The 12107-nt window shown below is 41.8% G+C and overlaps 1 protein-coding gene across 4 annotated transcripts in view; it reads right to left on the minus strand.

Annotated features, from left to right (window-relative positions):
* LOC126548235 (uncharacterized) overlaps positions 1-12107 on the minus strand; it is a 64623-nt gene that overhangs the window by 19196 nt on the left and 33320 nt on the right. For all 4 annotated transcript variants that reach the window (XM_055063112.2, XM_050196382.3, XM_050196383.3 and 1 more), the window contains exons 10-12: positions 10882-11157; positions 10413-10554; positions 4668-4769 (exon numbers count right to left, since the gene is read on the minus strand). In XM_055063112.2, coding sequence (XP_054919087.2) covers positions 4668-4769; positions 10413-10554; positions 10882-11157 — 520 coding nt within the window. The remainder of the gene's footprint in view (positions 1-4667; positions 4770-10412; positions 10555-10881; positions 11158-12107) is intronic.

Below are 12107 nucleotides of genomic sequence, written 5' to 3' on the forward strand. Positions count from 1 at the left end.
GGCAGAAAGGATGTGAATGTCAACGCAGGCAACAGTGATGAAGAGCCTGCAAACAGACCGAGAATTTTGATGCCAAGGGAGGCAACAGCAACATTAAACAATTTGCAGCTTTATACAATGCGTATCTCCCATGTTTTGCCAAGCTGCACGCCATGAACTTCAGCAAAATAAGGTCGCTTGAAATTGCACATTCTGTCAGATGAAGTGTACACAAAACAATTAGAGACTTATTTCACTAAGACTCTTTTTAATTCATGTTAAATAAAGCTTTCTCTTATTGAACATGCTCAATTGCACTATTGTGAGTGCAGCGGTGCATGATCTTTACAACAAAGTGAGCTGCACAACGAAGGATTTAGAGGGTCCCAAGCAATTCTATATAAAGACTGTAATGTCTTGTTAACCCTTTGAGGGTCTATTTTTTTTCGCCATATGCGACCGCCCAGGGTCGATTTTTTTTATTGCAGGTTCCAATTCTTCTTAGGGACTTATTTCGAAAAAAATTTACCGCAATTTTTCTAGGGTGACCGTGAAGTGAGAAAAAAATATTTTGCGTTGGTATATATGTGCTCTACATTCATGAATAGCAACAATAAAAAAGCAAATAAAGTTATAGGAATAAAAAATTTGATGCATTGTTATACACATAGTTCAAGGCATTGAAAATGCGCACACAGAATATTCCGCAACTCTCACCTATTACTGCTCTTACACTAATATTTACGTTCATAGCGTAATCGAACTGCGTAGGTGAGCGCACTCAAGAAAACTGTGGTTGTGTACCCGTCAAAAAAGCAAAACGTGTGATAAACTTCTGCTAATCTTCATCTTATCGCCAACCAGACGCAATTAGTTTTCGTGCGTCTCCAAAAAAGAAAAAAAAAAAAGAAAAGAAAAGGAAATGCATGCACGGCGGCATCCTTCCTATGGGCACCCCTGTGAGCACTAAACGAGCGAGAAACAGGCGGTTGCCCTTTGAGCGATTAGTAACGAGATAGCGATCAGTTTTGCGAGCGCAAGAAGCCGAAACTGCCTGTGGAACAAAACCCAACCCCCCCCCCCCCCCCCCCCCCCCCCCCCCGCGCTCAAGCCAACGCGCGAACGATAGTATATAGATGAGCCGGAGCAAACTAGGTCTAAAACAAACCATGCAATGAAAACCGAGAGGGAGGCGTGAGAAAAAAATTCCCTGTATTCCCACGTAGTGGCTGCACATGCCAGAAAAGAAAAAGTTAGTAAATTGGCGGGCTTTTTAAACGTACAGATGGTGCCGTAAATATACGGCATCGACCATTTTGGGCCTGTTCGCGGCGCCGTATATTTACGTCACTGACCCTCAAAGGGTTAAAGAGAAAGAAAAAAAAGTAGATTGGCCAAATATAACTACTAAATGGCAAAAAAGACACTAACATTCAAAGAGGGATGACAATAGATTCAAACAGAAATTAGTAAAAAAAGAAAAAGAACCATGCATAATAACGCAATAAAATATAAAAAATAGGGATTAGGGGGATATGATGAGCTCTGTTCTGACCAGGCGTAAGACTGCAAAAAGTTAAGTGCTGCTGTTGAAATTCTTGCCATTAGTATAACCAGTAGATTCCAGAGTTCCACTTGAAACATTAATGAGTATTGGTTGCAGTGTGCTGAACTTACAGATGAGATATAGCTCTGTAATTTCTGCCACTGGAAGAACAAAAGTATGACTATAGAATATAACGTTATAAATTCCTCGATTGGGACCAGACAGTTTGAAATGTTCAGTGACTGCTTTGGGAAGCTTCCTGACTGTATCTGTATGCCTGTTTAATCTAATATTACATTAACATTATCGTTTATTAAACAGGCATCATACCGATTAAGCCAACAAATGTTCTAAAGTATTAGTCACAGCAGACCTGGATTATGAAAAGTAATTTTCCAGATACAAAAAAAAAGAAAAAAAAGAAATGAAAGGTTGGAGCACATATGGAAGTTGCTCCCAAGTCATGACTTCATGACTGGCAGCTCATCAATATCCTCAAATAGGAAAGTAAGCAATCAGAGCAATCTACCAGAACCAACCTATGGGACTGAAGCTTAGACAGTAACAAAAAAAGCTTGAGAAGAAGCTAAGGCCTGCACTATGAGTCATGGTACAAAAAATTATAATCATACCAATAAGAGACAGGAAGATGACGGTATGGATTTGAGAGAACAGGTGTAGCTGATATTTTAGTTCACAGTAAGAGGAAGTAGAGGTGGGCAGGTGATGTAACCCATAGAGAAGATAACTGGTGGTCAATTAGAACAGAATGAGTGTAAAAGGCAGAAAAACGCAGCCGAGGACGGCAAATGACTAAGTAGTGTGGAAGGATTAGGAAATATGCAACCACAGGATGGTGCCAGCCAATGCAAAGCAGGGGTAATTGGAGATTGCTGGGAGAGGGTCAATCAATAAATTAATCAAACAATAAATCAATTAATTATTCAATCTTTAATTTATGACCGCCCAGGAACATCCAGGGGTCTGAATACTGGCGCACATAGAAATACTAAAAGAAAGGTAACACAACTATGACCAAAAGTTATTGCATAAGAAATAGAATGAAAAGAACAGGTTAAATAGATACATAGTCAGCAAACATTCAGCAATAATACAAAATTGATACATAATAATAATATTAATTCATTAATTCATTCATAGGTCTCACAGGCTCCAAAATGAGTATTACGTGAGGGGGTGCAAACAAAATATAAGTGATATCTTTACACAACGTGGACATGATACATTGTTCCACAAGAGGATCGTCGTGAACATACAAGAAATAAGTTGTGCAATAGTTAGCAAGGACTAGAGTGAAGTAAACAAACAAGGCAACTAAAAGACTATAAAATATTATGGAAATATGGTAGTAGTTACTTTTGATTTAAACATCACAGGGTTGTGAATGTCAACAATATTGTCAGGAAGACCATTCCATAGCTTAATGGCCTGTAAGAGGGTTGACAAATTAAATGCTTTTGTGAGCTCGAAGATGCGCTTGAAACTACGATGATTGTGTAAGCGACACAAAATACAAGGTGGTTAGGAGAGGGGTAGGGTACATGAATGATGGCTGGAAGTTATCTTATGCAGTGTACTAAGGCCGATTTTTCTGTGTGAATCGAAAGAAGGTATTGACTGAGACTTTATGTTGGTAATACTGGACTACTGGCTGCAGTTCTTGGCAATGAAATGCACAGCACAGTTTTGAACTGCTTCAAGTGTATTAGGTAGTCCTGGAATAGAAACCAGATGGCCAGTGCATAACCAAGATGGAGACAAATAAATGTTTGATGTGCAAATTAACAGGTTAAGGTAGCGGTTCCATGAAGGTTAGGTTTACCTATCTATTTTATCTATATGAAGCTTCTGGGACAGGCTTGGTGTTAAATGCATGCCAAGATATGGGATGTCGCATGAGATGAGTCGCAATTATTAAGTGAGTAGTTGTGAATAAAAAAGTGCTGCCTGAGGGTGAAGGTCATTACTTTAAATTTTTTCACATCAAATTACATTTGCCAGTGTGAACACAAGTTGGTCATAAGACGAAGATCATTTTGGAGAGCTAGGTGGCCAGATGATGAATGGATTTTACGACACATTATGCAGTCGTCAGTGAAGAGTTGATTATTAGAGAAGACAGGAGATGGTAGGTCATTAATGCAAATAAGAAACAATGGCATGTCTAAAATGCTTACTTCGGGAACACGTTGATATTACATTTCTAAGGGGAACTGAGAAGGCATCAACAACAGTAAACTACTGTAAGAAAGAATGATTTCTCACCTAGGATGATGCTTTAAGGAATTCGTGCTTAGCTTGGAGTTTAGCTATTAGTCGAGAGTGAGCAACGCAGCTGAAAGCTTTCGAAATATCAATAAATGTGATACAAACACCTAGATTCTCATCAATGTAGATAAATATATTGTTAGTAAATTCTATGAGTTGTGTTTCGCAAGAAAAGCCTTTTCTAAAGCTAAGTTGATTTATGTGGTGAATTGGGTGTGTTGGCTCATATTTGAAAAGGCGGCAGTGCAATAAAGACACGGACAGAGACAAGACGACAAAGACAGGTGCTGAACTTCCAACAACACGATTGTGAATGGCTCACGAATATATACATGCTGTCTGAGCCAGGGGTTATCATCTGCACATGCGTAAATATGCCAGCTCTTTGTCTGCAAACGTGATGGACACCATGCTGACACATCCTTTGCCAAGTCTAGAAATCCATATAAGTTCTGCGATTTTCCGTATCACACACGTTTTACTCTTCTTGATAACAAAAGGTTCACCCGACCTTGTAAACACTTCCGTCATCAAGGAGAGGCGAACCATCTGGTGGGCATATTTACTGGCATATTTACGCATGCACAGATGATAACCCCTGGCTCAGACAGCATGTATATATTCATGAACGATTCACAATCATGTTGTTGGAAGTTCAGCGCTCGTCCTTCTCATCTTGTCTCCGTCCGTGTCTTTTTTGCACTGCAGCCTTTTCAACTAAGTTGATTTTGATGGAAAAAGTTGTTTTTGAAATGCTGAGCACTGTCACAGGCAATTAGATCTTCGACAAGCTTCATTTCATTTCATCATCATCTTTCATAAATACGAAAGATGGTGAAAAGGTGTCACTCACCAAAGGCTTCATGAACAATGCACTTTTTCTTGAGAAGGCATTTTATTGCTGCATGACTTAGGTTGCTACTGCACAGCACATCTGTTTGGGAAGTACATCTATCTGTAAAAAGGAAACCATAAGCAAAACACTCATTTATTAACAAATTCATTGGAAATTTCAAGCTTCCTCCATTTCCTTCAACCTTAAAACCGGCATTATCCACACAAGTATAAACTGGCACTAAACTGCCATATAAGTAAAACGAAAGAAGCGTTATAAGTTTCTAATAAAAAGGCACAAGTTACTAAGGAAATAAAGTAGATCCTTCCATCACAACCAACCAGTTTCATACTGTAAGACAGCACAAACAAATCACGAGAACATTTGTTTCACAGCAAATACTAATCTCTTTTGTATTTCCCAAAGAGTAATAGCCTGGCACATTTACACAAGATACAAAATAGCCAATGAACTGCTACTCCAGCTAAGTATATTGCTTCTAAACTTATGGTCTCCTGCATAATAAATGTGCCACAGTAATGGTCATTAAACTTAGAGAAAATAATTTGTATGTTGTAAACTTGAAAGAACTGTACAAACTTATTAATTTGTAATTAAGCTTTAGAACTAAAATTAATTTACCACCTATCTTAAAAAAATAATTAAATGTACCATGTTTTCTTTGACACATTACCAACAATTTTTAATTATTTACTTCGTATGGAAACAGACTTCCCAGTAAAATTTAAATCAAAGCAGAACATTAAATCAAACAACACAAAGGACACCCAAACTATTTAATCACAAAACAAAACACATTAAGGGCCAAGATTAAACAACTTTTTGTGCAATTTAGTGCAGCGTCGTGTCAAGTAGATTGATTAAAATCAAACTGGTAAAGAGTTCTCAACAATTTCATGAAGGAAGACACCACAGTGTTCAACAACCCCTTACAGCTGACACAAGGCAGTAAGGTGTTGACTTGGGCTAGATGTTTCAATGTTTAAGATCCATAGTGAAAACAACAAGAAAGACGGATGAGTGAAAAGACAACACATGCACTACTGGCAAATGAAGGGTTTATTTTGCATTTAGCAAAATATAGTGGGACAGACTGAGAACACAAAAAGGAACACATACATGAAAAAGGCAATCATCATGGTCACCCACACCAGCAAAGGGGGCACCACATGCCTGCCTTCACAGAATGCACATTTGTAAAACATCATGAGGCCATGAGAATGCTCAAGACCATAAAGGCACTCATAATGGACAAAAAAAATGTCAGTCATGTGTTAGTAAACCTTTTATCGAACTTCTATAGACGGATGCTACACTGTTACTTTCCTAACAATGTTGTTACATTTTGTAACCATGTCTTTTATTACCCACTTTAACCACAAATCTGCTGTTTTGTCCTCCTTTTCACATGTATCGTTTTCTGTCCTCCTGTCACAGTAATTTCCTTTTCCTATCCCCTTCTTATAACCTGTTTTTAGCCTCTTCTCTCCTCTTTTCTTTTTATCGTTTTCTCTCATTTGTTTTTATCCGCTGTTTCAGCTTTCTCAGTTCTTACCGTAACAGCAGCTTTCTCTGTTTTGTTCTTACCTAACTACCTAGTGTCCATTGCAATTCCCATCGCAACCGCATCATCTCCTCCCAATTATTCTTCAATGGTGCCCTACTGCTGTAGCGCATTTCTAAGCACCACAGCAGTAGGGCACTTAGAAACATTAGATGATGCGTTTCTAAGCATTCACACACACCGACGCACCATGCATTTCAGAGGCCACACACAGGCTTGGCGGCGGCGACGCTAGATGGTGGCAAGTGTTCTTAGGGAAGCGCAAAAAAGGAGTCCCGCTGCAGTACATGCCTCATATATAACCTGTTTCGGTGGTGGCAATACATTATACCACTATACTGATTCACTGCTAAATGCATTAGCATCGACAGTCATCGTGAGATGGGTGTTTTGCCAAATTTTCTTTCTTTCTTTCTTTGCCATCCATCCATCCATCTGTCCGTCCATCCATCCATCCGTCAACCTGGCTCACCGTGTAGCCCATGGTTGAATGGTTATAGCATCGCGCTGTGGTGCTGAGGGAACATGGTTCGAAACCAACCACTGTACCACTGCCAACTGGCCATTGCTGCAAACGGATGCAGGAATTCGATGAGAAAGAAGACTCTATCTGCAAGCAGCATCCCGAGCTTGACTAGCCTTTGTCAAGTAAGTCTGTTTCCTAATTGTCAAAAATATATGCAGAACTCACCTCACTATGACTGCTGGTGGTAATGCATTTAGCATTGAATCAATACAGCACCACAACGTATTCCCACCGTCGAAACGGGTTGTGTATGCGGTGTGTACTGCAGCAGGACTCCTATCTCAGGCTTCCCTATGAACATTCACCGCCACCTAGCAGTGCTGCCACAAAGCCTGCACGTGGCCTATGAAATGAGAAATGTGCATGACTTCCTGCTCCTGCCCGTCACCTCTGAATGCTGATAAACGCATAATGCAGCAACCGAGCTTCACTCTTGCGCTTCTTTCTGGACAGGCTACACCATCTAGTGGCGCTGCCGAGAAGTTCACGTATGGCCTCCAAGAAGCATGGAACGCCGGTGCCTGCGAACCCTGAGAATCGTTCCCTCGCTTGCTGCACACCCAGTGGCACATACTCAGTGACACAAGTTGGCGAGAGGTTCAGTGAAGAGTGGCACATACCCAGTGCATTCATGGCACATCTCGCTAAAGCATTAGCTCAAAGGCATTCATTGAAAAGCGGCACATGCCAAGCGCATTCTTGGCGAAGCCTGCTAATGCGTCGGGTTGCTGCTGTCTTAAAGGAACCCTTGTGGTGTTGGTTCAATTCCATTCAGCATATGAGAAATTTAAAGGATATTTTTCATCATTATGGAGCAGCACATTCCCAGTGGCACATACCTAGTTACCCAAGTTGGCGTCAAAGACACCCATTGATGAGCAGCACACACCTACTGGCACATACCCTGCAACTCAAGCTGGCATCAAATAGGTTCATTGAAGACCAGCACCGACCGAGTGGCACATACCCAGTGCTCCAAGTCGGCGTCAAAGAGTTTCTTTGAACAGCGGTGCCTACCCAGTCGCACATTTACTGTGACCCATGTCGGCGTGAAAGAGGTTCGGTGAAGAGCAGAATACAGTAGAACCTCGTTCATACATTTGGGAAAAAACCAAGAGAAAAAACGTACTAACCAGAAAAACGTACGATCTGAAGTAACTAAAAAAAGTTGGCAAACTCAACTATTGTTGACATCTACATAATTCGAAGCCTCGCGTGGATCGTTGCAGCACGAGACGCCGACACGCGTCGAGCTGGTGGTGCTCCGGCGGCCCGGGATGCGTTTTGTTGTTTTCGTATTGCGTGGTGTTTTAAGAGGGCGACGGGAAACAGAAACGAAATTGAGCTGGTGGCCGATGCCGGATGCCGCCAAAGTGAAATGTGACGCCCACATGGCGCAGCCTGCAGCATGAAACGGTGGCGCGTTTTAGTTCTATCGCCTACTAAAAGCATGCAGTACACTGCCAATGGCACTATGCACCACGCGCTATAAAGCAGATAGGTGAAGATGCTTATTGCAATAGGTTTGACAGCAACAGCTGTGAATGTGGCGTGCGACGACACAGGTGGAGATTGGCTGATACTGGAATATGAAAGTGTGCGCGCCGTCGTTTTCACGTGAGACAGGCGGCTATATACTGTTCTCGATCGCGCGCACCTCGCGCTTTTTCTTGTTCACATGGAATCCAGCGGCCAGAAAACATATACAATCACAGTCTGCAGCAGGGAACGGTGACGCGTTCCGGTTATCGCCTATTAAAAGCTTGCGGTACGCTTCCGACGGCACCATGTGCTGTGAAACAGATAGGCGAAGATGCTTATCATGATAGGATTGGCAGTGATAGCTGTGAATGCTGCGTGCAATGACCCCAGAGATTTTCTGGTACCGAAATGAGAACCTGTGTGCACGCCGATGTTTTCACGTAAGACGGGTGGGCGAGTATAGCCGTGAAGTTGCCGCGGCGGGTAACTACATACTGTTCTTGATAGAGCGCGCCTCACGCATTTTCTTGTTTACATGGGATCTAGCAGGCAAAAAACATATCGTACAATAATCGCAGTTAGGCGACGTACTGAACGTTGGTGCCGAAAAAAACGTGTTTTCCGGGAAAGTATGAACCAGTAAAAAATTAGCAACTCTATTGGATAATTTTTTGTGTTCTCGATTGCGAACGTTGGCGCCGGGAAAACGTACATAACGGGAACATATCAACGAAATTCTACCGTATATGTACACATTGCCACATAGTCCGATTGTTGGTTTCGAACCTTGTTCCCTAAGCACAGCAGTCTGATGCGCTACTCATTCGACCACACACTACGCAGTGAGCCAGGTAGGCTGGGAAAAAGGTTAGATACAAGCACATATAGATTTAAGCATACATAGATACTTGGCCCCTGGAAAGTGCGTAGGTAAAGTACTCAAGCATTAAAATTTCTATGTTACCCTGATCTACTTTCTCTTTCAAGTTTTTTCTCCCTCCCATCTGCTTAACCGCCAGCTTCTTGGCCAATCCAACGTATTGGGTAAGCATAATGAAATAGGGAGCAACCAAGCTAGCAAGTAAGGAATTGCACAATGCTGTCTCACATGCCTCGCTCAAAGAAGGTGCTTAACACTGAAAAATTAAAGAAAGGCAGCAGCGCGGCTTCGGCAGGCTGTAGTAGTTAATATTTGCCAAATTGGCCATTCGCACAAGCATTAACAGGAGCTCGTAGAGGAAGAAACTGTTTGCAAGCATGCAGTGCGAGCGCAAAAAGGAAGATAAAAGACTCCATGGCCACTACCACCACTGCACTGTGCTGTCCGCCATGCATCGCCCAAAGGAGGTCCTTACTGCCAAGGAATTGGAAGAATGCAAGCAACAGCGTGTCGAAGCCATTTGCCGCTGCTATGCAGCAAAGACGGTGAAAGCACATGCCACTCAGCTGGAGCAAATGCAGTAATGCAAGCGCCACTGCCACGTCAGGGAGATGGACGAATGGGCAGCAGGTTGCAGAAAGCATGGACTACCGAACACCAGCGCTGCACCACGGAAACAGACTGTACAGATGTATAGGACATACATATCATCTCAATATATTCGAATATACATTATTGTTCTTAAACATGTATGTAGAAAGCAACTAAACCACATAAAAATAAAGAAACATTCTGCAATTGAATAAATAATGCAACCCTGTCTCTGTCTCGTTAATTCCACTTTACAAGTGTTGATAGCACATAATCGCTAATTACAGACTGGTTGCGATAAATAATGCTAATTCCATTACCATCGCCGAGCATCTCTATAGAATGAATGCGCCATCAATTTTTTGTTCCCTGTACCTTTCCTGGTTAATGACACCATTGGCACTTCCACTGCCATTACAGCTTACCTTGCACTTGTCTTATATCCTCCCATCTCGCCGTGCTGCCATTCTCGACAGTGCTGAATTTGTTAGTTTGTCATATGCCACTTTTGCTGGTGCTGGTGACAAAGATGACTGCCTGTATGAGTTCCTTTGTGCGCCCTCATTCCCTCTTTCACAAATCTTGCCAAATGCAAAATAAGTGCTTCAGCTGCCAAGAGGGCTTGTGTTGTCCTCTTGTTCGTTCACATCTTTTGCAGTTTTCCCAAAGATAAAAGCTCACACAAAACAAATGTTTTACCTAAGCTTAGGTAGGCATGCAAGAAATGAAGGACTTTCTGTTTTCTTGCTCCATCGAGTTCAATGCAGGCCTTATCCAACATCTGAACCAATATCCGAGCCACGGGAACAATATAGTGCATAGAAATTTTTGGTGCAACGGCCTGAAACACAAGAAGTATGCACAGTTAAAAAACAACACAATTTTTAGCAACACTGAAAGTCTCCCACCAACACTCCAAATGTTGCATTAATATTCATAAGAGCAGTTCTGAAAACTATTCCGCACTTTCTGTTTCCCATAAACACTACAGCCCAATGTGCGTAGCACCTAATTTATTTCATGTAGAAGCATACAATAGTCAAGCACTGGAACTAGAATGAACACTATTTGTCACCTTAAAGCACTGAGTAAACTGCACATGCTGTAACACTATGCATTTAAACTACATCACACATGCAAAGATTAAAAATAACCGACAAGTTCTTACCATGGTGACTTGAAGAGGAAAGAAGCTGTCAAAGCATTGATCACCAGCACCAAACAAGTCAATGCAGTAGGTAATTTGAACCAGGAACCAGTCACAATTCAAGACGTCACTGTGCTCAACAAGTTCTTTGATTAAGCACGTAAAGTTGTCCTGGTGCCTTGATGTTTCGCTGCAAAGCCTTTGAAATGTATCTAGAGCAATGCTTCCAAGGAGGTCTTGCCCAGTATCACACCACTGTTGTTTATAGTGGCAAACAACTCTAAGGTGTATGAGGAGCTGCAAATGTGGTAGAGAAAGGTATGCAGCAATGTGAGAAATCTATAAAAGTAAGCATCTCAAATAACACCTTGCTCGATAGTAGGTACCTTCAACCTTGCACAACAAAATGTACAAATGAATGCACTGTAAGCCTGTGCTAAGTCACATAAGTGGGTAAGCACATCACAGAGAAGTAGGCCCTTAAGAGGAAGCTTCAGCTCGGGTGCTATCTAAATACATGTAAAACGAGAATTCGTTTTTCTCGGCAACCACTGCACCAAACTTGACGAGGTTTGCTGCATGTAAAAGAAAAACATAAAATCTAATGACTGTTGGTTTCAAATTTTCGATTATGTCGTCACTTTTTACTAAAAATTGGCACAATATACACAGCATCTGTCTCAACTGGTGCACATAAACTCTCTTGCAAAAACAAGTGGGGTGGGCTAACTGTAGAAGGAAAGCTATTTTGTTTAGCCTAAAGAATTTCTTCACTCATTCACACCCAAAATTCTTGAACTGCTTCGTTCTCAACCAGCAACCTCTTTATTTTTTCAAGTTTGCTGCAGGTACTATACAAGAATATTGGTTCAAGTTTGGGTTCAGTTTCACACTGATTTAAGCACTTAAAGATGCAATAGTTTATTAGGCATTCAGATTCAAAGTGCCGAATCTCCTGCATTTAAGGGCAGAGATTGTATTGTCACGTTTAATTGATAGATGATTTCTAAAGGAGGCCGTTAAAGTAGAAGTCGTCCAAGGGGCAGCGCAGCACCGACAAAAGACCATGGTGCGAGCTCGTGAGCCAGCCCGTCCTCGTCTTCTTCTGGGAGCAAGTGGCCCAAATGCGTGGCGCAAGAAGTGCGCGGCGCAAGTGCGTGGCATTACCCCTCCTCCCAGAAGAGCATCGACTCGATGCTAAACAAATCGTTGACGGGCAGAAAGACTTGTCCCAGGACAAACGTAAT

Source organism: Dermacentor andersoni, chromosome 1 (assembly GCF_023375885.2).
Source record: "Dermacentor andersoni chromosome 1, qqDerAnde1_hic_scaffold, whole genome shotgun sequence".
Lineage (NCBI taxonomy): Eukaryota > Metazoa > Arthropoda > Arachnida > Ixodida > Ixodidae > Dermacentor > Dermacentor andersoni.